Here is a 26,303-nt window from a genome sequence, read left to right on the forward strand (position 1 = left end):
AGAAAAGATTTTACGATTAATTTCCCCCTCCTCTCACTCTAGCAGTTGAGCTGTCTCACTCTAGCCCCAACATTCCGTCCCATACACACCCATTATAAACTCTGAAACGGCTGAAAAAAAGCATGAAACTTAAACTGGAACTGAAGAAAAAGTATAATAGATATTGAAAAGATAAATACAAGTTGAATAGTCTTGGCTTCGTTTTAAAGTTTGAATGGAGGCCCTACGTCAATGTATGTGGAAGTAGATACAGTTTAAAGAGGAGTAAGTTGAATGAAAATTTAAAGGGTCTCTCCATTGAAATACATGGGAAATTTTTGTTGAAAAAAGTTGAATAACTTTAAAAATATAAATGAGAAAAATACAAGCACACATGTCCAAAAGAAGAGGAATCTAACGGTGTTTGAATGGTTTTTCTAAGTTGAACGGTTTTGAAGGAGATAGTCCAAAAAATGTACGGAATGTGAAAAAATAATAATAAAGAATAGAAGAACAATACTGTGAATGCTTTTCAAGCATTCACACTAAATATCCACAAAACTTAAAGAGGTTACACACACACAATACGGTAATATTATGTTGAAGCACAGTACGTATCACTCCGCGAGGCTCCTGCCTATGATAGCCGTAATGCTCCGACAATCCATCAAGTGGTGCGGCTTCGTAGCTTAGCAAAGTCGTACTAAAGCATTTGACAGATTTTCGAGCGCCGTGTACATAAAATCGTTTCGAGGTCAGTAAACACAACCAGAGTTCATACATAAGGCACACGGGATTATAAGGGGCACTGTCGACTTTCAGAAAAATCAAAGGATTGATTTTAAGTGTGCCGTATTTTCCAAACAACACGGTAATAACAACGGCCCGCTAGCATGCTCTACCAAAAATAGTGCTTTGTTGTGTATCTGACGGACGAAAGCTAAACCAGTTCCACACCACTGAAGTTGCAGCACTTTTACAAACCAGGTGCACTCTATTTAGTCATTAGCACTCATCAGGCAATGTCTATGGGCAACTGACTGCACTCAGACCAAAGGGGGCTGAATAATTACGCACACCCCACTTTGCAGTTATTTATTAGTAAAAAATGTTTGGAATCATGTATGATTTTCATTCCACTTCTCACGTGTACACCACGTTGTGTTGGTCGTTCACGTGGAATTCCAATGAAATTGATTCATGTTTGTGGCTGTAATGTGACAAAATGTGGGAAAGTTCAAGGGGGCCGAATACTTTTGCAAGCCACTGTATGTAATTAATTGCTGTCCTACCATGGAAGCACAGCATGAGTAGAGGTCTCTTTTTTTCCTCTTGTACTTTCCCATTGTAGTGTACATTTCGGTAACGCTACCGCTCTCCGACTTGTATTCCCATGTAATGTCTGTGTTGTGTGTGTAAGGTCGGGGGGGGTGTCACTGCAGGGCAACCTGCATGTGACGAATAAAGCTTTGATTGATTGATTGAATTGCCAGCAGTATTGGTCATTATTTACTGTATTTGGCAGACAGAGAGTTACAGACTCTCTCCCAGACCTCAGACTCATAATACAAGTCAGAGCTTTATAGAAGAAGAAAAAAGAAGAAAAAATAAAGTTGTGTTTTTAAAATTAGAGTTCAAGTTATTTTTACTTCCAATAGTGTTAACATGCTACAGGTCATGAACAAGATTTTTTTATTTTATTTTCATTGTAAGTGGGCTAAAGCAGTTAATTAAAAGTAGTGTAACATAAATATAAATGCTGTATTTTGATTATTTTTAAACCATGTAACTTGGATGGATTTGATGCTGGCGTGACCACAGTGCACATGTCTGCTGTTGCTCACAGTGGTCCAAGGGACGCTCAGGGAGTTTGTGTGCTCGCTCAGACACGTGAAACATTAGAGGAAACATTGCTTGTGTTTGACACCAAACCTCAGTTAATTATTTCACCATTGTTGAAGAAAACTGTCTGAGGCGGGATGGATCCATGCTTTCAAACTCTGACCTTACCATCTGAATGTCGCAGCAGAAATTGAGACTTGGGCATCTTTCTTTGCCTTTAGACAACAATTCTGATGGCAAAAGAGCCAAACGGGACAGGCCAAAAAAAAAAAAAAAGAAAAAAAAAGAAAAGAAATTGAGACTCATCAGACCAGAAAAGGTTTTTCCATCTTCTGAGCCAGCGTTGTAGTTTCTGTCAAACTGCAGAAGGACCAAAGAGCTTCAACACCAAAGCAGAAGAACTGATTTATGACAACCAACCAGATGAGGAAAATGACCATCAGACAGCAGGACAAGGCTCATCTTAGATATCCTTTAAAGACACCTTATAATAAAGATATATGGTATATGGTAAATGGTAAATGGCCAGAACTAAATCATCCATACGTTTGGAAACATGTTATTTTGGACTGGAAAATAAAAGCTTCTTGATTTAATTTGAAGCTTTATTTGAAATTTTACTTTTCTATTCGCACATTACTTTTGGTCTAAATACTATCACTTTAATTTATATCACCCGATATTTTATTTCATTTTATTCTGACAGTCCAAGTGAGTAATGTTAAAAATACATGAGAGTCTTTTCAAATTCATATGTCTCCTGGGTCATTATTTTAATTTGCTGTGGGGCGATATTCACAGGTGGGCAGACCTGAGCAGGAGAGGTCCTGGAGCCTAGAATAGGAGCTATGTCCACAGGAAGGACAGATGAGAGTTACTGACAGAATCGCTGAATAATCAACTAATCAAAGAAGGATTGGCAGATCAGTCGACCACCAAAATAATCTTTAGTTGCAGTCTCACTATAATTAGAATTAGTAGATGCAATCAATAAGTAGAATTCATAAAACAGAATCTGTAAATATAGCATGTAAAATACAAAATGTGAAATAGAATCGGTAAAATCAGTAAGACGTTTTGACTCTAATATTTTCCAGCACTGACTGCTGACAGTTCAACAGCTTAATAAGAGATCTTTTTTAAGCCATACAGCAGGAGCTGTGAAGAACAGACAAACTGTGGAGACGATTTTCTTTCAGTGGAAACAGTTTGAATGATTTTCCAAAACTGGCTTTACTCTAAAAACACACATTTGTACGCGTGTGTACAAATATGAACAGTATTAACAGAAAAACATATAAATGAAATGAAATGGGGGGTGGGGCTGTGTTATCGGTGCATGTGTGAGTTCAGGGTGGTTGTGGCCTTTGTGAAGAAAATGTTCTTGAGTCTGTGGGTCTTTGTGCTGATGCACCTGCAGCGCTTCCCTGAGGGAAGCAGGCTGAACAGGTTAAAACCAGGGTGGGAGCTGTCCTTGATGATGTTTGTTGCTCTGCTGAGGCAGCGGGAGGAATAAATGTCCATCAGGGAGGGGAGAGGGCAGCCGATGATGTTCTGTGCTGACTTGACTACACTCTGAAGCCTCACTCTGTCTGCCTTAGTGCAGCTGCTGTCATACAGTATGTTAGCAGGCTCTCAATGGACGAGTGGTAGAAGGTCAGCAGCAGGTTGGAGTTCAGCTTGTACCTCCTGAGGACCCTCAGGAATCGTCTGACATTGTGCTCCATTACAGTGAGTTGAGTGGTGCAGGAACCAGGTGAGGATGAGGATGGGAGCAGGGCTGAAGCAGATGAGTGCTGCTGTTTTGGTGTTTCAAAGCAGGTGAAGAAGCCGTTTATTTCCTCTGCCAGCTGCACACTCAGGTTTTCTGCTTTCACAGTGTAGCCGCTGTGGTGTATTGTCTTGTATGCCCTGCCACACCTCCCGTGTGTTGTTGCTGGACAGCTGGGACTCGATGTTTATTTTGTGGTCTGTCTCGGCTTTTTAAATTCCCCTTTTCAGGTCAGCTCGAGCAGCCCTGTACAGAGCTCTGTCGCCTGACCTGAAGGTGGCGTCATGGACTTTGAGGAGTGATTGGACCTCGCTGGTCATCCAGGGTTTTGGGTTTGTGATATATATGTATTAATGTAATAATAAATAATGTTACCAAATGATAATACAAACTTTACTTCAGTTTCTATTTCTACTCTAATAAATGTACTCAACTTGAATCAGTCTTTGAACATGAGCAGAGAAAAAGAAGGAAAATAAAAATATGTTTCTATTTCCTGTTGCCTCCATTGTGGAGGGAGACTTTGCCTCTAAACAGCAAATGTGTACAGTCAGGGGTTAAAGTGGATTCAGCAGGTGGGGAACTTAAAATCAGCTGTTTTGTCTCAGTGTGGGGAAAATAATCAAACTCACAATCATTTCTATTCCAGCAGATTGTCTTAGTGTATGGGCTGTGATCAGCTGACCTGCTGCTCTTTCTGGATGTACATACCTGGATTTAGCCAGATGTGAGCAGATGTTTCGTGAGTTGTCCATCCTCTACACTGACAGTCTGCTGTTCATGCTGTCTTTGTATTAGACAGCCACTGTGCACCAGTCACACACTGTTCTTTGCTTTAAACCATCGCAGTACAAACTAACCTGTTTATCCTGCAGAGGATTTTCATGCAGCCTTTAAATAACTGTCTGCCTCAGTTTGATTAGCAGCAGGTTTCACAATGTGAAAAACATAATGTCACATGTATGGATTTAAAAACACGATGATTTACATGTCAGCTGGACCTTTAGCTGCAACACACTGCGAGACAAACTGCACACAAACAGTTTGTGTGTTTGCTGATGTTTATTGAGCTCATAGAAACACTGCATTTCAAATTACCTGACACTTAAAAACGTTACTCCCTTTATGCTCGCTCCTCTTCTGTAGAGCTAGCGAGATGCTGAAGTACCGGCACCTGCACTCACCTGCCCAGGTTATCTCTGAGTATAAACTATAGATGAACCTAAAATAATGAGTCTCTTTTCTGAAAATGTAAGAAGAACAAAGTACAAATATTTGTTTAAAAATGTAGGGAGTTAAAGTAAAAAGGGTTAGAAAAATAAATAGGCTGCTCAAGTAAAGTACAGATGCCTGAAAATTTTACAGGCATCTGTAATCAGAGCATCAGTAATGAGTGCTTACAGAGGAAACAAGTTTGGACTTTCTGGTAAATTAAATGATTATGTTGTTCATAATCGTAAAAATGCAAAGGTCAAAGCCCACATCAGTGGAAGCAAGAATGAGCTGAAAACACTAAACTGAAATTATTTGACTTAATGAACTAAAACATGCTCCTGCCCTGCCCTTTCGTACCTGTTAACATCTCAGCGCCACTGTGAGCTTCTCGTTCACCCCGACAGGCCTGATAAACAAATAAAGAAAACTGTACGTGGCGGAAGCAGCGCCCCCTGCGGCCCGCCGCCGCCCTGCAGGCTCCGGGCAGCTGGGGGATTTCCTGGGCGGAAGCAGCGGAGGGGGTTTCCAGCGTTCAGCCCGTCCTGCTGCTGGATCTCTGAACTGATCCCAGCATCGTCTGCTCACACAAACCACTCAGCCGGAGAACCTGAACCCGAAACCGGACCATGAGGAGTCCGTCCCAGGCCCGGAGGCTCCGACACAGCGGCAGGTTGACGGTTTGAATCCCGCAGAGAGTCCGCGGAGGAACCGCCGAGAAGGAGGTCCCGGGGAGTCCTGAGGAGCTGTGGCCTGCGGAGGAGATTCATGTGAGTCCGAGAGAGCAGAAACAGAATAAAGACACACAGTAGAGACATACCAGAGATGCGGTATTGACAGGAGACTCGGTGTGAGCAGCGGGAACATGTTAGCTGTGTTAGCGGGCTGGAGGAGATGCTACAGCTAGCTGTGTTTACATTAAAATCCCCGTTACCGATCACACCGAGCTAACAGGCTAACGTCGGCTAGCGTCGGCTTTCCGTCTGTTTACACCCGCGCCCACCGGATCAGTAACAAAATCAATAATTCGATCGGTAACTTGATTGATGCCCTGATCAGAGCAGCAGAGCTAAAAACAGTCAGACCTGAAGAATCGAGCACAGACAGGACGAGCCCAGTCTGTTGCTTCTATTGTTCTTATTGATCCGCGGATCAGTTCCTGGTATCGATTATGGCTTGTGTGTCGATAACATGTGATGGGAAGGTTAACAGGACAGGTGTGTGTGAGGTCACGTGAACTTGGAGTTACTGTTTACTATTTGTAAACACCAAAGTACTGTCAGAGTAAGCAGGATAGTAAGGCAGTAAAAGTACTAAGAGTACTCCTCAGACCACCTCCGATGTGGAGTTTCCAGGTGGTTTCTCATTTGAGGACAGGCAGGTTATCAGGTTAGTTTCACCTTTAGCTCACCTGTGAGAGAGCAGCTGATCGTCAGCTGACAGAACAAACCATTATTCAGATGAAAACACCTGGACATGCAGGTGACGCTGATGGTCTGAGAAGATTGGGACACTGAGAGAATAAAACCCTGTGATGTTTAACATCTGAATCAAAGGTCTCACCTGTAACCTGACACTGAGCATACCCCGGGGCGGAGCGTGTTTTGTTAGGTGACCCAGGGTGAGCCTGCAGGAGCTCTCAGGTTGACCTCTGATCGTCACCCATAAGTGTCTTAACGGCGGCCTGACGGGATCCCGCTGAGGAAACACCTGGACGAGACAGATGTTAACACCATGTCATCATCATTATTTGGGCATCAGAAAAATCCAGAAAACACCCAGAGGGTCTGACTACATTACCCAGAACGCTCCAGTACAGGTCAGACAGACATGAGAAAAAGCTGCTCAGCAGGGCAGGTGCTGTGCAGCACTATACGTGTCAAAATTTAAGATCATGGGTGTTAGTGATGGTGTGTTTAGCTGAGCAGACGATGATAAGAATCCTCCCTTCACCCCAAGATGGCCGCCCCTCCCTGAGCCGCTTTCCGCTGAAAGTTTCGTCCTGTTAAAAGCTCGTTTTTCTTTCCCTCTGTCGCTAAGTGCTTGCTCACAAAGGGCCATTAAAGCACCTGACATGGCTGCTGTTGTGTTTTTGCTGCTATCTAAATAAATGGTACTGATAGTGGCGATGATGATGATGCTGGTTGTGGTGATAATGATGATGGTGGTGAGCACTGGGTAACTGGGACATGTGTGAAGGTCCTGTTAATGCTGAAGCACATCTGCAGGTTCAGAAACATCTGCTGTCATCCAGATGTTTCTGTTTCAGGGATGATGAATAAACCCAAGTGAGTCCACACCTGCCCCTCCACAGGCACCCCCTGCTGGGCGCAGACTGCTATCATCAGGTTACTGATCCTCCATCAGCTGCTCTGAGGAAAACCCCTGTGATGAAGTGAATTCTTCCAGTTTCTCTTTCTGAGAAGTGCTCAGTCACGACTGCAGTCACCTGCTTCATGTCGCAGCACCCGTTAACCACAGGCATGACATCACACACGTAGGTGTGATGTCACACATCTGGCAGATCCAGATTGCACATCAGTGACGAGCTTTCACTCTAACTCAAGCCTTAGAATGCCACTGACTCATTTGGGGCTTTTATTTTGAAAGGGATGAGTTTGTGTCTGTGTGTGTGTGTGTGTGTGTTGACGATGCAGTGAATGGAAAAGTCCCCAGCATCCCTGACAGGAAGTGTGTGTTTCTGTTTCTGTGTGTGTGTGTGTGTGTGTGTGTGTGTGTGTGTGTGTGTGTGTGTGTGTGTGTGTGTGTGTGTGTGTGTGTGTGTGTGTGTGTGTGTGTGTGTGTGTGTGTGTGTGTGGAGGTTAAAGGTCACAGCTGTGTGTGAGGTCATGAAAGCTCTCACTTCAGGTTTTCATGTGTCAGCTGACCCGATGCTTCTGATATTACCCAGAATTCCTGTGTGAAGTGTGTGGATCCTCTTTCTGGATTTATTCAAATGTTCAAATCTTTCATTTTTTACCAGATTTCACTGTTTGTGTTTTGAAAATGCGTCGGCTCTTTGAATGTTCGTGAGTTGATAACATAACATAAGCTAGGTAAATAAACCCCGCCAGCGCCACCGCCTCACTGAGGAGGCACATCTCATGTCACCTGACGAACTACCGTCTAGGTAGCTCGTCAGGTGTGTGAGGCTGCAGTGGGCGGGTTTCCCGTCAGAGCCGAACAGCAGGAAATGATGGTAAACCACGCGTGCACACCGAGGTTACTGTAACAAATGTCGGAAAGTCTGGTTGTTCCTCATCGTGCGTCCGATCCGTGACCGGGATTCTCGGTCTGCGTGTTTGGCCGTCTGTGCTGTCGGGGCAGCGGTCAAACGTCCAGATGAACAGAGGTGACTGTTGTTGTGATTTGGCACTGTATAAATAAAATAGAATAGAATACTGCAGTACTGTGATACAGCAATAGTGTAATACTGTGGTACTGAAGTACTTTTTTGCAGTGAGTATCAGAACACTGAGGTCATTTCCATTGTGGCTGTTTTTGAAACATCACATGTTTAAGGAAAAACCCCAAACTGCACGTCAGTCAGCTCAGAGCAGCTGACTGGAGTTAAAGCCGGTTATCCAACCGTCAACTTCATGAACTTAGAAAACAGAGTAACAGGTTCATTTTCTGAAATCCTCTTTATGTTTTTAACTGAGAGAGAAATGCATTCATTCCTCAGTTTAATGGTTCAGTATCTGAACCTTTTTCCTTTATTTAACATTTGGACTCACGTCCAGGGCTGCTCAAACATCATGGCGGACGTCTGCTGTGAGGGTTAAAGGTCAGTGTAATATTTAAATGTCTGATCACACTGTACACGAGGAGTTCCAACATGACCAAAATGTAATTCTTCAATCGCAAACGTCCACCTGGTCATCAGGTGACCCATCGAGGGTTCAGGTAGCATCGGCCCTTTTAAAGGATCCACGAAAACACGAAAGGAAAAACTGTGAATGCCGACCGGTCGGAGACGGGGTTCCCGTGACATTCAGCCAGAAGCTACAGGATTCACCCGAGGGTCCACCTGAAGGACCTACCTAAGTCTGAGATGTTCGGAGGAAGACCAACTGATCTTTGGACACTCACTCTGACATATCTGTGAAGGTTCTCAGGTACCAGGTCATGCTAATCTGAGGAGCTTGGAAAGAAAAGCGACTGGGCTTCATGACATCACGAGTGTCCGAGCTGAGGTCGCCGTTTCTCTCGTCATCAATGACCTGCCGCACCGCACCGCAGTACATGGTTAAACCTGACCTGTGACATCACAAAGACTGATGTGGAAGTTCTGAGACCTTCTGGAAAGATCTCAGGCTGGATCATGAAATCATGTATGAAGGTTTTCAGATTGTTTACTGGTTTTACTGGTCTGAACCAGTGGAGCTGAAACTCCCATGTTTGAGCTCACTGCCTGTTCTCCTTCACCTGTTCTCACCTGTTTTCGCTGCACTTTCTAATTAAATTAACATGTGACCTGTCAACTTTCCTATTTATAGGCTTCGCCCCTTGCTGGACTCCACTGAGCACGTGCAGACTGGACTCAGTTGTTGGGTTCTAATGTTTCTTTTAATGTTTCCTCAGGTCATGTCCGCGGGGAGGAGTGCTGACGGCAGGGAGGTGCAGATTCCCCTCCAGCAGGTGGCACCCTCCCTTATTTCGCCCCTCTCGGCAGCCCCGCCCTCTCACCGCCCAGCCAATCTGTGGCCTTCCAGTGAGCCCACCGCTCAGCAAGGTAACGAGTTTCAAAAAAAAATCTTTGTTAGGTAGGATTCACACACGGTGGCTGATCTGATTGGCTAAGGTTATTTAAGACCCAGTCAGGCCTTTGAAGCCAGGAGGGTGTGAATCCTCTTTGAGGACAGGTTCGGTAAGGTGTGTCTCTGACCTCAGGTGTGTGTTCAGGTGTGCCCGCAGGCTTCCTGCCTCTTCATGGCGGCTTCAGAGATCACTTTGTAGAAACTCCAGAAGCTAAATACTGCTGCGAGGCGTGCAGGCTGGTCCTGTGTCAGCCCCGCCAGACCGAGTGTGGACACCGTTTCTGTAACAGCTGCATCTGCGACATCCTCAGGTGAGACAGGCCACTCCCACTCAGGGGAAACACTGCGTCGATTTGAGTTCCTGCTCGACCCTGCAGGTGTCAGCGTTTAACTTTTGTGTCCTCTCTCCTGCAGTCGTCCAAACCCGGTGTGTCCGGCTGACATGGAGCCACTGTTCAGAGACAAGGTGGGCAGGAAGTGACATCACAGCAGAGATCACGTTGTTGACTGATCAGTAGGACTGTCAACGTTAACATTTGTTAATCTGTGTTTATGAATAAAGTTTTAACATGATGAAGCCATCTGGAGCGCAGAATGGACCAACTTTGTACAAACTGCCCCAAATACGCTGAGAGAGGCATTTCCGATGGGTTCATTTGGTTAAAATTTTAATCGCGTTAATCCTGGCGACGGATAACGCATGTTAATGTTGACAGCCCCACTGGTCTGTGATTGATTCCCGATCAGTTACTGAGCAATCTGTGATCACTCGTCGGGCTGTGTGATTGATCAGGCTGTGCTTTGTGTTTCAGATCTTCAAAGACGTTTGCTGCCACCGGGAGATCATGTCGCTAAAGGTTTACTGCCGCAGCGAGGCGAACGGCTGTCAGGAGCAGATGAGTCTGCAGCAGATACCTGTGAGCACACGTACCTGAAAATCCCGCTTTCTGATTGGCTGCTCTGCATACAGCAGAAATTCACTTACCTGCCTCACCTGTGTGTCTGCAGGACCACCTGAACGTGTGTCCGTTCTTCGAGGTTCCCTGCCCGCTGGGAAAGTGTAAGGAGAGGATGATGAGGAAGGAGATTCCCGACCACCTGAGCTGGAAATGCAAACACAGAGAAACCACCTGCGAGTTCTGCAGCACGAAGATGCCCCTGACAGACCTGCAGGTGAGCCGCGGGCAGCGTTTGGCTTCTTTTTCTTGCTTTTTGGTGATTTTTGTGAAAAATTAAGTTTTTAAAAACGTTTTTCAGAAACACAAAGATACGGTTTGTCCGGCGTTCCCCGTGATGTGTCCAAACCACTGCTCTTTCGCCTCCCTGCCCCGGAGCGAGGTGCTGACCCAGTTTTTCCCGGATCACTCGCACCCTTCAGCTTTCAGCTTTTCCGATCGCAGTGATCGATCGATCTATTGATTTATTGATGTTGTGCTGTTTCAGCTCTCGGGTCACCAGCATGACTGTCCCAAAGCTCAGGTCAGCTGTCAGTTCCACCGCTACGGCTGCACGTTCAAGGTAGTTTCATCATCATTCTCACTAAACATGTGGCAGACCTGTGGCTCATGTACCACAGTACTGCAGTTATACACCTGTATTAATACTTCATAATGCATGTACTGCAATATTGCGTGTGCTGTGTTTCAGGGTTTGAACCAGGACATGAGGCAGCACGAGTCCACCTTCGCAGCCGAACACCTGAAGATGATGGCAAACAGGAACCTGTCGTTAGAGAACAAGGTAACCACGGTGGCACGTAAAACACTTCACATCTTCCTCAGAAAGTGCGGCGCGCGCTCACCTGAGCGCTCTCTGCTTCCAGGTGGAAGATGTGAAAGGTGAGCTGATGGAGCGGTACAAGGTGCTTCCTGCGCTCAGCAGCCGACTGTCGGAGCTGGAGAACCAGAACGAGGAGCTGAGGGAGAAGAACCGGCAGATGGAGCAGAAACTCGCCACCATGCAGGTACCGCCATTTCGCTGGTGGTTTTTTCTTGACAGCGTGGGCTCCTCCCACCGTCCACAGACACGCTCATCACGTTAATCTGTGCTCTCTCCACAGAAACTAATGAGCTCTCACTCAGAGAAGTTGCTGGAGGTGGAACTGGAGCTGCATTCTCTCCGTCTGCTCAGAGATGAGGTGGAGAGCCTGCGAGGAACGCTGGAGAGCGTACGGACGAGGCTCGCCGCTCTGGAGCAAGGTGGACGCGGCGGATCCGGATCCACGACACACACACTGGGTTAGAACGGCCTCTCTGTACCGCCGTTGGGGTCTGGGGACGGGCTGTAGTCTCAGACACCAGAGGTTTAGGGCACGCTACGGCTGTTTGTCGATTGATAATCAATAACTCCCGGTGCACGTCTTCTTCTCTGCAGCATCCCTGGAGACTCAGCTGAATCGCCATGACGACATGCTGAGCGTCCACGAGATCCGATTGGCTGACATGGACCTGCGTTTCCAGGTGCTGGAGACGGCGAGCTACAACGGGACTCTAATCTGGAAGATCCGCGACTACAAAAGGCGGAAACAGGACGCGGTGGCAGCGAAGACGCTGTCGCTGTACTCGCAGCCGTTTTACACCGGATACTTCGGTTACAAGATGTGTGCTCGAGTTTACCTGAACGGAGACGGCATGGGCAAGGGGACGCACCTGTCGCTGTTCTTTGTGGTGATGAGGGGCGAGTACGATGCCCTGCTGCCCTGGCCCTTCAAACAAAAGGTACACCTCACTTCCTGTGTGATTAACCGCAGAAGCGTGAACAGCGTGTTCTGATGCGGTCTGTGTCTGTCAGGTGACCCTGATGTTGATGGACCAGGGTCCCTCCAGGAAGCACCTGGGCGACGCCTTCAAACCGGACCCGAACAGCAGCAGTTTCCGCCGTCCGGTGGCCGAGATGAACATCGCGTCCGGCTGCCCGCTGTTCGTGTCGCAGACTGTCCTGGAGACGGGGACCTACATTAAAGATGACACCATCTTCATCAAGGTGAGGGGCGTGTCCTGCGGGTTACAGACCCCACCTATGTATTGATAAATTCAGCGATGAGTGAATTAACCTGTGGTGATTGGTTTGACCGGCAGGTTACCGTGGATACCTCTGACCTTCCTGACCTGTGACCGTGTGACCGGTGCGCACCTGGCAGAGCAAAGGATTATGGGAAGGATCAGAGATGGGAAGATGGAGAAGAAGAGACAGGAAGCAGCCAGTCAAAGTGAACTTTATTGACTGGTGGACTACAAAACTGTGTGTGTGTGTGTGTGTGTGTGTGTGTGTGTGTGTGTGTGTGTGTGTGTGCGCGCGGGGGGGGGGGGGTGAATGACTCAGTGTCACCGTGGTGACAGAACTCAGAGCCAACATGGCCGCCACTATGAGGACGTTGTTGCTGCTCGTTACTGATGCTGTGCATCGAGCTTTACTTCCTTTTATTACCCGTTTACAGAGGCATGCTAGGAAATCCACTACAGCCACAGAGGAGTCCGAAAACCTGATCAGACCGGATGAAACTACATAAAGAGCAGACTCCTGTAGAGCCCGGCGGTGCGGACTGGCTGCTCTGTGGCCTTGGTGGGTTTCCGAGCGTCGACAGAATTCGTGCGAGTCGTTCGGTTCATTTGCACACTTTAAAGTTTTGAATGTTTGTGTGAAAATAAAACTGACAGAAAACAAACTTGTTTTATTGTGAAGTTTTTCTGCGGAGACTTCCTGTTTTATCGTCACTGATGAGGTCATCAATAAAGGAACTCTCTGCCTGTGAAATAATAGCGTAGCCACATGATGTCACTTGGCGGTTTTGCTGCGTGTTGCTGCTGTCACTGATGTCTCGGGGTCCACAGTGGCGACTCGATCTTCGACACAGGTGTGGGTCACCAATGTGTGTGAAGACAAACCGAGGCAAAAAGAGGCTCCAGCATCTGTTTCAAGAAACTTTAATATCCTGAGGTAGAAGAAACTTGGTGTGAACAGTCTGTGTGCAAGTGACCTGAGTGATGAGGGTCACTCACACCATGGCTCAGATTGGTTGGTGGGCAGGGTGCAATGTGTGTCGGGGGGGATAACCGTCTGATAACAGTCTTCCCCCAGGGGAAGAAGCTGTTTGTCTGGAGGTGTGCGACCTGACTGAATTGAATTCAGAGGGTCCAACGGGCGGTGGGCAGTTCACTGGTTTACCTGAGACAGGAGGATCTGGCGATGCCATCCAGGGGTGTCAGATGGCAGTCAGTGCTTTTTTGGGTGGTGTTAATGACCCTCTCTGCTGCCTTCCTGTTCTTAGTCGTGGCCCCTGAGCACCAAACACCAGGCAGGAGAGCACGCTCTCCACTGAGGAGCAGCAGCAGGTCCTGGTCCAGGTCTTCATCTGGCTCTTGATGAAGGCGTTCCCACTTTCTCCCTCTTGCATGTGACAAATGAAGGCTTTCTTGAGGTTCTTCTTCCTCAGGACACCGAGGACGTGCTTGCCACTGCTGGGCCTCCTTTACCACGGCGATGGTGTTGTAGGTTGGAGGTGAGATCAGGGGAGATGTGGGTGTCCAGAAACCTGAAGGTGGAAACAGATTCTACCCGTCCTCCGTTTATAATGAGGGCGGAAGTGGACCTGTCTGTGCCTCCTGAGGTCCATTATAAGTTCTTTGGTTTTAAGGATGTTCAGCTTCAGGTTATTCTCTGGATCCCAGGATCAGGGAATCTGAAGGTGGTCCAGTTTGGTGTTGAGCATCTTCCTCTTCTCCAGATAGCTCAGCGCTGTGTGAAGGGTGATGGCATCCTCCGTGGGGTCGAGGGAGGGGGTGGACAGTCTGTGATGTGTGAGACACTACCCACTCGAAGCACAAGATGAGTACTACAACTCCAACACACGGATAAATACAGATTGTAGGAGGATGACGAGATTATCCATTTAAATGTCTTCACTGGAAGTGATGCACAAAAACATTAAAAGGCCAGATAAACTGATTTTTTTAGAGGAGGAAAGGAGGACGGCAGGTGGCGCTGCTCACAGGAAACGGCGACGGCTCGTTGATTTTTTTTTTTTTTTTTTGAACCATAGAAGAAGAAGAGAGCGTTATCCGCAGAAAAAGAAGCGGCTAAGAGTTTGTGCTTCAGCTCCAGACTTCAGGCTCAAACCGAACCTGAAAGACTCGAAGGACCCCAGAACACCGGCCCGGACCCAGCGGGGCTGCGAGGCCCGACCCGGTAAGTGAAGCTCGGTTCTAGCTGTAGAACCGTAGAGCCCCGGGGAGCCAACAGGCTAACAGATAGCATTAAGGTTACCAGAAAACAGGCTCTTATTTTGAAAGGGCGACAAGCGATTGAGTTACTTTAGAAATGATTTCACGAAAAAAATAAAATAAAAATAAACACAAAAAGCGGCACGGTGTGTGATCTGTGTGTAAAAAAAACCAAAAAAAAAAAACCCGTGTGTGTGTGTTTAAATATATAAGTAAAACAACAAAGTAAAAACAAAATACGAATAAATATGTTTAAAAGCTGACAGGAAGGAACAGGCTCTACCTGTCAGACAGGTGTAACTGTCAGTGAGGCGTTTGTGTGACGCGCTGGCAGCTGATTGGTCTGTAATGCTGTGTGTGTGTGTGTGTGTGTGTGTGTGTGTGTGTGTGTGTGTGTGTGTGCGCGCGCGCGCGCAAACTAAAATAATGTGGAAAAACTTTATCATGAGCTGAGATGATGAAGCTGACGACTGCTGAGATTCTCAGGAAAGTGTTCTCATGCGGAGTTTCCATCTGAGTATCCTTTGTAATATTACTATTCAGAGTAATCTGAATATCCTGAGTATGCTGAGCAGTGCGAGTCAATTTACTTGAAAAAAAGTAACTAAATACTAGTTGCTGATTAATTCACCAGAAATAATCCAGTTAATTTACTGATTACTTATTTTCAAAAGTAATTAGTTACTTCATTACTTAGTTACTTTTTAAAACTTGATACACAACCTGAATACGTAATAACGTCATAGATCTTTCAGCCCAGTTCTATTTTTTCTGTATAATCCATCATATAAAATGTAATCAAATGAAAAAGTGTCTTTTTAAAATTGTTTTAATCGATTTAAACTTTTAACTTTATGCTTCAAGCACAAATTAAATTATTTCAACTGTCTTTGACGGGAAGAAATGTTTAACATTTAAAGCTATGTTCTGCATATTCCAGCGTATAAAATAAAATCACGTTTTGTGTTTGCACTCTTTCAAATAGATGCAAGTAAAACACAGCAGAAAATGAATAAAATCAAAGACTCAGCAGTTCTTAAATCTACTGTCAGCTGTTGAGCAGGAGTGGGGCGGGTGGAGGTTTGCCCACAGCGGTCATGTCAGTGGGAGGATCCAGGGGTTTCTCTGCGAATGTCACATTCCCGTGGCAGCGTGCTCGCTGCTCGCTCAGATTTGAAGTTTCATTTGTCGCTGTAGTTTTCTTCCCACGCAGAGTGAACAGCAGACGCTCATAGGGCTGCTCGATTATGGTAAAAATGATAATCAAGATTATTTTCACTGAAATTGAGATCACGATTATATGACGATATTTATTTAACCCTTTAAGACCTACCATAGAACCAAGTGCGCCAGAGCTTATATTATTGTTTTACATGTTGTAGTGCCATTTGTGGGAGCATTTCAAGTTGCTATACATCAATACAACTGTTATAACCCATATTTTAATAATATGTATGTATTAAGTCCATAGTAACTACATTAATTGCAAACAAGTGCAATAAACTACAAAAAAATTGAAAATCGTTTTTGTTTTGTTTTTTACATATATTTCTTCTTGGAGAAATTTAAGAGGTTTATCCCTCAAAACTTTAAATACTTTTTAAAAAGTTGCAAAAAATAGTTTACAACAACAGGAAATTTATTTTGAGTGTCTTCATAGTTTTATTTTGGAGATACACCAATTTTTATATACTGCAGGAAAAACAAAAAAACAATCTTATGATGCAAATTTGCAAAGAAAACAGCAGGTGCATCAAAATAAACTATTTCCAGCAGTGCAATTTGAGTTCTAAGCATCCCAGAAACTATTCAGAAAAGTCAAACATGGCTTATAAAAACACAAGTATAGGCTTTTGAAGCCTACAAGTAAAAAACTACATTTTCCGCGAAAATGACGTCACTTCCGGTTTTGGGCAGGAAACGCGATAGTTCGCGCTGACGTCTTTTTCACTGTGGGAAGTGTCACGAACAGCTGATCAGATCGGCAAAACGTGTGTCTGGAATATTGTTTTTGTTCCCGCAAGTGCTTTTTATGCAATTTTTGCAAAGCTATATGTGGAAGCAAACCGTGACCGAGGGCAAGCTGATGGCATAAGATGTAAGTACAACTCCTCTGGTTTCATATGCAAAAAAAATTATTGCGCTAGCTTACAGGTTCAGGTTCTACAGGGATTTAAAAATAGTTACACAAAACGGAGTGTGCTGCTCTGACCGGCTTTAAAGGGTTAACAATAACAATGTATTGAATAATGACTTTAAAAAATAATATAAAACAGTGTGCAAATACTGATAACAGTGCAAATGTTTGCAATATAAGAAATAAATGAAAAATGTAAACATCTATGTTTAGTGAACTTTGCAGTGTTGCTCTGTGGTGCAGCTACTACACCATAGCAAAGTTTATAAACGCGAACCCATAATGTTTCCACACCACTGAAGTTTTTTTCTTTTTACCTCGCTTTTCAACCAACGGCAGTCACTCTCCTCTGCAAATAACTTCTGCTTAGCTTTCCAAGCTTCCCTCGGGTCCTCTTAATTGTTGTGATGCGTGTTCGAAATGCAGAGAGGTGCGCTCGATTTACCACACGGAGCAGCGCGAGAGTAAAGCACGAGGCAGGGAGGGGCTAATAATCGGCTCAGTCATTTTTAATGAACGTTGAAAGCCCAGATCGTAATCGTGATTAAAATTCGATTAATTGAGCAGCCCTAGACGCTCGTCTTTCTGTCACTTTTTACAGAATCCAACTCAAAGTAATGTGATTACTTCCACGCTTTAAACGCTGCATGGTTGTACTCTCTCCATCACGACATGTGATCCATTGTTGATCTGCACACGTCTGTTACCACGGACGCCGCACGCTCATACGTCACTCATGAGACACTCACAAACAAAATCACGGTTTAGTAACGCAGTAACACTGCGTGCTTATGGGAAAGTAACAGTAATCTAATTACTTTTTTGCAATAGCAATCCTTTAGTTTACTGGTTACGTTCATGAAAATTGAGATGCAGCACGATTGGCTGAAATGATACCAAAGCGTGGAGGACAGTGGCGTGCACAAACGCGCTGCCTGCTGAACCTGTGATTGGTTTCTGTGAGGACGTGTTTGCTCTCTGAAGGCCCAGCTGCATGCAGGTCAGTAACTGTGTCTCTCTTGGTGTTCTCAGATGAAATGTTTGTGATGAAGAGTTTCTGTGGACCTGCAACCCTGCAGCTCCGACTGTTTTCCACTAGAACTTTACCCACTCTCACACTTTTCACCAAGGTAACACCCACACCTGTTCGATACATTAACATCATAGTCTCAGGAGCTTGGAAAGAAAAGCGTCTGGACTTCTGGGTTTGTTCAAAATCACGACCCTTTCAGCTTGTTCGTGGCCAAAAGTGGCCACCAACAGATTAAGTCTGTAATTTTTATTATTTTTATGGGGTTTTTTTTCCAATTTTTTTCTGCATAAAGCTTTTAACTAACTTCAGTTCTTTTCATAAATATAAAATAATTATTACTTTTTAACCCTTTAAACACCAGTTTATTTGCCCACTGCACTAGCTGGAAGACAACCTCAAATCTCACAATTTTATATAATTGCATTGCTACTGAAATTTCTTGTATTATTAATAGTAGAGTCTGGGGCATGTAATTGATTCACATCAACACTGATTATAATGCATTGTTATTTTTGTGCAGGGAGAGCAAAAACATAAAAACTCCCTCTCAAACTGTTCGTGGCCAAAAATGGCCACGCCTTGTTTACATTTACAAAATGCTACAAAATTCATATATATTAAGAAAAAATTCCACTTTTTTGACTTGAATTTTTTAGATTAGCATCAGTGCTGTTCATGATAATCTAAATTTTATTCAAATTCAGAATTTTAACCCTTTAAATACCAGTTAAATCACATAATTGTAATGAATTAAATAGGAATAAAATCCCCATTTTTTTCTAAATAATACATGCAAACTGATTTATTTTCTAACCATGGTGGAGGTTAGATGCGTAGCAATAATTAAACGTATCAATGAGTTTTATGCATCTTTGTTTTTTTTGTGCAGTGACAGAAAAACAACAAAACTCCCTCTCAGCTTGTTCGTGGCCAAAAATGTCCACCCCCTGTTTATGTTTACAAAATGCTATAAAATTCATATATATTAAAACATTTTTCTACTTTCATTGACTTGATTTTTTTAAAACCAAAATATAATTCAAATTCAGATATTATACCCTTTAAATACCAGTCAGATTATGTATTATTACTACTCTTTGGGGGAAAATAGCAATAAAGTTCACATTTTTCTGCAGGATCCGTGTCCTCTGTGTGATGAAGCCAAAGAGCAGCTGCAGCCGTTCAGACACCGGGTGAGAAGCTTGTTATAAAACTGTTGTTAATAAAGTTTAAAGTTAATTGAACTGACGTTACTGATTGATCAGTGATGACTGAGAGGCTGATATATGATGTGTTATTGATAGACTGGGATGTGATTGATTGCCATGTTCACAATAGTATTGATAAGAAAGTCTGTATGTTTTCCACGTATTTTACCTGTGTGTGCGTGTGTGTGTGTGTGTGTGTGCGCGTGCGTGGGTGCGTGTGTGTGTGTGTGTGTGTGTGTCAGCTGGTCCTGCAGCAGGTGGACATCAGCCTCCCAGAGAACCGGCTGTGGTGGGACAGGTACAGGTGGGACATACCTGTGTTCCACCTGAATGGTCAGTTTGTGATGAAGCACCGTGTGGACACTGCCCTGCTGGACAAACTGCTGCAAGATGCCGAAGGCCAATAACTCACAAATAAGCAATAAACACAAGTGATTAAGAAATATGTGGCTTCACTGTGTCATCTTTACACAGCCAATCAGAGCAGGCCTCACTGTGACATCACTGTGAAACAGATCCTGTTTTTCTCGAGTCACCCGATCCCGTGACCTTATCAATATTTAACCTTCACATAACTGTCAGCCAATCACAGCTCAGCTCCTCCTCGATGTGTTACCTGGTTACAACGGAGACCTCAGGCATGCTCTCAGGCAGGTGAAGTTGTGGCGATGGCGTCGCATAGAGCGGCAGATGTTCAGTTTGCTCTGCAGAGGGCAAAGAGGAAGATCAATGAGCTGCAGCTCCAACTCAAGTAAGAACTGTCTGATCGGTGATCAATAATCTGTCAGACAGGCTGAACTGATCGATCAGTAATTGATAAGTGATAATCTAGTGATTAGGTCCAGAGTTGAACGCCTAACTGTAAAAGTTGAATTCAAGTTAAACCTGTATTGGATCAATAATTCCAGGGACTGGCGGTGCCGCCTTGAGGTTTGGATCATGAAGGAGCCATCTGATTGGCTGTTGGAGCTGCTGACAGGGAGAGAGGGGCTAGCTGTGCTCTGTGTATTGATAAGGGAAACGATTCACGTGGAGAGAATATTGATTACCACGGGAATCCACCGCAGGAATGACCAGTCAGGTTCTTTTACCTGATGGAGGTCACCTCGTTACCTCTGACATTGTTACCGTTAATCAGACTTTACTTCCTGTTTAAAGGTCAGAAAGCACGAGTCACTCTGAGCTGCTCTAAGAAATGAACCAATAACCAGTGTTGGGAAGGTTACTTTTTAAAATGTATTCCATTACAGAATACAGAATACATGCCTCAAAATGTATTCAATAACGTATTCCGTTACGTTACTCAATGACAGTAACGTATTCTGAATACTTTGGATTACTTAATATATTATCATGCTTTTTACAACAACGTGAATGTACTATTGCTGTGTGATTTATTACTATTACTGAAGGTCCGCGACTCCGAACTGTAGTAAAGGGACCTCTGACTAATACGGCGGGGTCCCTGTCGGCTTGTAGGCGAAAAATAGCTTTACTTTGTTGTGTGGGTCAACTTTTCTTGCGAGAGACAGAGAGAGGCGTTGAAAGACTGCTCCAACGGAACTTATTGTTTTCGGAGGAAAACACGAACACGGTGTACAGTCGAGTCTTAATAGCTTACTTACAACTGGGCTCGTCAGGCACTCTTCTTGGCTGAAGTGGTTATTATTATATTTACATGCTTCCAGCTCCCGTTTTTCCTCGATGACAACTCGTACCTTTCCACTCCCGTTTTTCTCCCTCCTCGCACTCACAGACCCATAACGTGTATGGTAGTCCATTCTCCCTGCAGCACGGACTATACTGCCCATGATGCTACATTCTTTAGAGCTATGCTTGTAGCATTCTGCCTGTTAGCTTAGCACAACAACAAGGACAACAACAACGAAAAGGCGCTCTCTCACCCAGGAAACACACAGTCGCAGAGAGAGAGAGAGCGTCGCCCTGTAACCATGGCAACCGTAACGCTGCCGCCTGGAACAACAGCACGTAGCTGTCAAACAAAACCCAAACAGTCCTGACCCGCGACAAAATGAAACAGGAAAGTACCGCAGTGTAATCCATTTATTTCAACAAAGTAACTGTATTCTGAATACCACCTTTTAAAACGGTAACTGTAACGGAATACAGTTACTCATATTTTGTATTTTAAATACGTAACGGCGGTACATGTATTCCGTTACTCCCCAACACTGCCAATAACATCAATAAATCAGTAGAAAATCCATCAAACCTGTAAATCAGTTTTTATTGCTGCTGCAGGTCACAATATAAATGTTTGAGTTGGTGGACAGTCACCTGGCTTCAGGTGTGGTGGGCAGGTTTTTTTCTCCAGTGCTGAGGTGTGCTGTTCAAATGTGTCTCTATTGAAACAAAAACTAAAGGAAAAAGGGTTCCCTGTCACTCTGGTTCCCTGAGTGATGCTCCCTGTGGCTCTCTGTTTGGCTGCATTTAGCTCCATCCCCCAACCTCAGGCAACTATGACAGCGGTGATTGATAGTGTGTATTTGTGTTTCCAGGGAAACCAGATCACAAAGTCCAGAAGAGACCAGTCAGCCCACAACGACACCCAGCAAAGAGCTCCAGGACTCTCTGGTGGACATGTACACAGGTAATACTACTGTACATACTACAGATACTACACAGGTAATATCACCTATAATAAAAGATGAGTACTAACGTAATTCAATTACTTTACTCGTTACCTGAAAAAACTAAGGGATTACTATTGCAAAAAAGTAATTAGATTACTGTTACTTTCCCATGAGCACGCAGTGTTACTGCGTTACTAAACCGTGATTTTGTTTGTCAGTGTCTCGTGAGTGACGTACGAGCGTGCGGCGTCCGTGGTAACAGACGTGTGCAGATCAACAATGGATAACATGGAGTGATGGAGAAAGTACGACCATGCAGCGTTTAAAGCGTGGAAGTAATCACATTACTTTGAGTTGGATTCTGTAAAAAGTGACAGAAACATGAGCGTCCGCTGTTCACTCTGTGTGGGAAGAAAACTTCTACAGCGACAAATGAAACTTCAAATCTGAGCGAGCAGCGAGCACGCTGCCACGGGAACGTGACATTCACAGAGAAACCCCTGGATCGTCCATAATACTACTGATACTATATATGTACACAGGTAATGCTACTGTAAATACTAGAGATACTACACAGGTCATACTACTTGTAATACCACAGATACTATATGTGAACACAGGTAATATTACTGTAAATCCTACTACTAAGCAGGGTAACCAGTGGTTCAGAGTGTGGCTGGCGGGTCATTGGCGGCCCTCTGCTGCGTGCTGTGTGGTCCCTATACCTACCTCTGTGATCAGTTCAGTGAGGCGTGCTCGTTGATCAGACCCCGCCCCATCGCTTAGACAGGAAGTTGACGTCCTGTCTGCAACATCTCCTGAGCTTCGTGTTTCACATGCTGATGATTTTGAGTTTTGAATCAATGAGTTTGATGCAAATTTGCTGGTCCCATAAAATAAATCGGCCGAATTCTAGTGACGCTCAACCCGTCTGAAACACCCGTCTGTCTTTTTAAAAGTGAAATAAAACCAGAAAATGTGCCGAAAAATGACACAAAGATCAATAAATCTGATGATCAATAAGCCTGATGGAAGCAGCCCAAGGTCCCGAGGTGATGTCAGCAAATGTCCACCAGGGGGAGCTGTTCTCCTTCACATCAGAGCCCTGCTGCCGCTCACAGGGACAGAGTCCTGTTCAAAATCAGCTGTCCTCCGAGCTCTGAGAGCGTCCTCCTCGTGGTTGCTGAGCACGCTCAGTAATCTGCTGTGTAAATGTGTCTCGAGGACATGTTATATTTGGACTTTGTGTTTGCGGTGAGACATCGGCTGAGAGGCTCGTGTTAACACAGAGGATGAAACCTGCTGGAGATCAGTGACAGCTGTGATCGCTGGTTACCATGGCAACACTCATTTCATCTCCATGACTGACAGGAAGTGTTTGACGTGATCGTTTCTCACGTTTCAGCGGGCAGGTCGCTTCAGCAAAAAGAGGCATGTTTAGAGCGAGCGAGTGGGTGACATCACCATGGCAAAATCCAGACTTTCTTTACAGTCTGTGAGCGGCACACCGGGGTCGCTGGCCCTCCATCGGTTATTGATTTATTTATTTATTTATTTAAACCCAAATCGTCTTTGGGATTATCCTCATGCTTTAAAGCGCTGAGAGAGTGTGCTTGAATTATTGAAGGAGAAGAAAAAGAAAAGCTGCAGTTAGTTTTGTTTTTTTTACATCAACACCCCCACCCCCCGCCACCCCCACCCGTGGTGATAATCCGTCGTCTGTCGGCGTCCTCGCTCAGATCAAACTCTGCGTGTGAAACAGTTGTGCAGGAAACAAACACAGTATTCAGTCGCCCGGTGCCTCCATATGCGTCTCTGTTTACTTCTTCTTCTGTGGTGCCAGGAGCCTCACTCACACAGTGACGATGATGATGATGAACAGTCGGCGCTGCTGATTAATGAAAATGAGAAAAGATGTTGCTGAATCTTAGTGTTACTGTCGATCCCCGGACTCTCTGTCCTGGTCGTTGTGTCCTTGGGCAAGACACTTCACCTGCCGCCTACTGGTGTTGGCCAGAGGGGCCGATGGCGCGATATGGCAGCCTCGCTTCTGCCCCAGGGCAGCTGTGGCTACAACCGCAGCTGCCTCCACCTGTGTGTGAATGTGAGAGTGAATGAATAGTGGAACTGTAAAGCGCTTTGGGTACCTTGAAAAGCGGTATTAAATGCAATCCATTATTATTATTATTATTATTATTATTATTATTATTAATGTTATTGGTGTAACGATTGATGGTGAGGATGATGATGAAGCTGTATCATCAGGCAGGTTTTCTGCTTCTGAACGCGGTTCAGAAGCAGATGGGTTGAAGTCGAAATGTGGACTACATGTATGAATTTCTTTAATAGAGAATAAAAATGCTGTGATGATAAAGTCTGCGGCCGGTGCCTGTCGAGGCCAATAATGGATTTGGGAGCTGCGGGCAGATTTTAGGTTTTCACCAGTAACGTGAAGTTTGGTTGGTTTTTGTATTTTTCAGTCTTCTGATTGGGCAGATTTTAGAGGTATTGTGAAAACAAAGGGTCAGATTAACTTAAACCTTAGAGGTTTGGATTAAAATGAAGGAAGACTTCATTACCCAAGTGGGATTGTACTTTCTGTGATTTAGTAGAGAAAAGTGATGAAGGTCAGCTGCAGAAGAGGAGGAGGAGGCAGCCAGTAGGGAGCGGCAGTGAGCTGAACACAAGGGCGTGAGGGCAGCTTCTTCTTTTCCTTTTATTAAAACAGAGTCCAAACTGCTTCTTCATCCTCTCATCTGAACTTGCACACTCATGGACACCTCCTCTTCACCTCTAATCTTCATCACATTAGATTTCAGCTCCTTCAGCCTCTCACTGATCAATAATCTGACGCAAGCTGCTCACAGAGTTCTCTCGTGTTTAAGAGCTCCAGATGTTTAAAACAGCTGTGGAGGTGAAGCAGAAGCACAGAGGGAGCATCTGGTTCAAGTCAGGACATGTTTGAGTTCAAAGGTTACTGAGGACGTATGAAGGAGGCAGTGAAGGTGTTACTACTGTGAACCACACGTAGAGGTCACCTGGATCCTGCAGCTCAGGTCGCGTGAAGAACCTGAAGTTTAACAAGTGATGACTTACCTGCACATGGTCAAAACGCTACGAATCCTGTAAATGTGAAAGGATGTCCAAACAAAGCTCTGAAAGTTCAAAACGTTTAAACATACCACCAAATTTAGACATTAAACAGGAAGTAGAGGTGTTACTTTATTCTGCTGGGAGACGCACCTTCCTCCATAAGACTAGAAAGTTGGAAATCTTTTGTGAAACACCCCCTCAACTCGGGTTTCCCGCTTGGGAAGTTGGAGCAGCCCCACAGGAAGTAGAGGTTAGAACTGGGAACCTGTACTTCCGCTGGTGTTTGAGACTCATTAAATAAGCCACAAGCGACTTCTTCAGTTCCTTTGATGAGGGATGCGACTGTTTTCCCCCTGAAAACACGACGTCCAGATGAGCAGAATCTCTTTTCTAGGATTGAATCCTTGAGTGTGCATCAAGCAAAAAAATGTAATTGTTTTTCTGGAACACGCTAACTCCTGAGTGATGTCACTTCGACATCCAAGTTCTGGAATGCGGGAAAGGGCGAAAGCAGATGACAACCGTCTGGTTGTTCAGAGGTTTCAGAAGATGAAGATGATTTTGAGGCCCGTTTCTTTTCCTGTGTGTGTGGTAGGAAGCCCTCCATCACATCATCAGCCTGGGGCTTCACACTGCGCTGGTGGCGTCTTACTTCCTGTGTCTTTGGCGTGTCAGGATGCGGCGATATCCTCTGTTTTGCGTTTGTTGCTTTACAAGCTCTTTGGTCTTTAGTTGGTCCCCTGAGCTGTATCAGTAACAGTAGTTTTCCATAAATCATTTGTCGATTAATTCAGCAGCTTGTAATGTGGAGCGCCACCTGCAGGTAGGAAGTGTTTTTACAGGTAAAGCTGCAACACACTGTCAAAATAAAAGCTCTGCTCAAAGTAGGAATCACAATTTAGATCTAAACAAGGCAAATGTTATAAAATGCCAGCGTGAGCACACACACACAGACACACAGATGCACGCACACACACAGAAACACACAAGCGCTCGTACACACACACACACACACACACACACACACACACACACACACACACACACACACACACACACACACACACACACACACAGACACTCCTGCACAGAGAGCAGCAGCTACTTCAGCCTGTTCAAACAAACCAGAGTCTGCAGCCCACCCATCTAACAACAATAAAACTGAGTGTGTGTGTGTGTGTGTGCGTGTGTGTGTCCGTGGACCACCCACTCTGCAGATTAAACACTGTTCACACGACTGTCTCCTCCCTCTTGCTCTTCATTCCCTCTCAGCCACACTCAGCCTTTGTCTTCCTCTTCTCTCAATAAATTAAATCTACTGACCATAGTGTGTGTGTCTGCGTGTGTGTGTCTGTCTGTGTGTGTCTGCGTGTGTGTCTGCGTGTGTCTGCGTGTGTGTATGTGTGTGTAAGCGTGTCTCTCTGTGTGCGTGTGTGTGTGTGTGTGTGTGTGTGT

General features: G+C 44.8%; 2 protein-coding genes across 8 annotated transcripts in view; both read left to right on the forward strand.

Annotated features, from left to right (window-relative positions):
• Positions 1 to 5,282: 5,282 nt before the first annotated feature.
• Positions 5,283 to 13,228, forward strand: traf3 (TNF receptor-associated factor 3). The gene is made up of 14 exons (XM_026151303.1): positions 5,283 to 5,574; positions 9,389 to 9,539; positions 9,710 to 9,875; positions 9,979 to 10,030; positions 10,377 to 10,481; positions 10,573 to 10,737; positions 10,822 to 10,902; positions 11,008 to 11,082; positions 11,212 to 11,304; positions 11,387 to 11,527; positions 11,624 to 11,801; positions 11,938 to 12,281; positions 12,355 to 12,546; positions 12,642 to 13,228. Exons 2-14 carry the CDS (start codon positions 9,392 to 9,394, stop codon positions 12,675 to 12,677), a joined length of 1,776 nt encoding a protein of 591 aa, XP_026007088.1. The 5' UTR covers positions 5,283 to 5,574; positions 9,389 to 9,391; the 3' UTR covers positions 12,678 to 13,228.
• Positions 13,229 to 14,609: 1,381 nt separating this feature from the next.
• mipol1 (mirror-image polydactyly 1) overlaps positions 14,610 to 26,303 on the forward strand; it is a 46,246-nt gene continuing 34,552 nt past the window's right edge. For 4 of the 7 annotated variants that reach the window (XM_026151304.1, XM_026151306.1, XM_026151307.1 and 1 more), the window contains exons 1-2: positions 21,177 to 21,202; positions 21,681 to 21,772. In XM_026151304.1, the coding sequence (XP_026007089.1) occupies positions 21,194 to 21,202; positions 21,681 to 21,772 (101 nt within the window). In that variant the 5' untranslated portion in view covers positions 21,177 to 21,193. Of the gene's footprint in view, positions 14,749 to 19,476; positions 19,593 to 21,176; positions 21,203 to 21,680; positions 21,773 to 26,303 lie in introns of those variants that run through there. The other 3 variants (XM_026151309.1, XM_026151305.1, XM_026151311.1) reach the window with 3 other exon arrangements.

This window comes from Astatotilapia calliptera, chromosome 19, assembly GCF_900246225.1.
Source record: "Astatotilapia calliptera chromosome 19, fAstCal1.2, whole genome shotgun sequence".
NCBI classification, from domain to species: Eukaryota; Metazoa; Chordata; class Actinopteri; order Cichliformes; family Cichlidae; genus Astatotilapia; species Astatotilapia calliptera.

What these genes read in the sequence shown, in the direction of transcription:
- traf3 (XM_026151303.1), top strand. Translation starts at nt 9,392, where the DNA reads ATGTCCGCGGGGAGGAGTGCTGACGGCAGGGAGGTGCAGATTCCCCTC. An exon ending in TGCATCTGCGACATCCTCAG is followed by an intron (nt 9,876 to 9,978) that starts GTGAGACAGGCC and finishes TCTCTCCTGCAG; the next exon opens with TCGTCCAAACCCGGTGTGTC. An exon ending in TGCCCCTGACAGACCTGCAG is followed by an intron (nt 10,738 to 10,821) that starts GTGAGCCGCGGG and finishes AACGTTTTTCAG; the next exon opens with AAACACAAAGATACGGTTTG.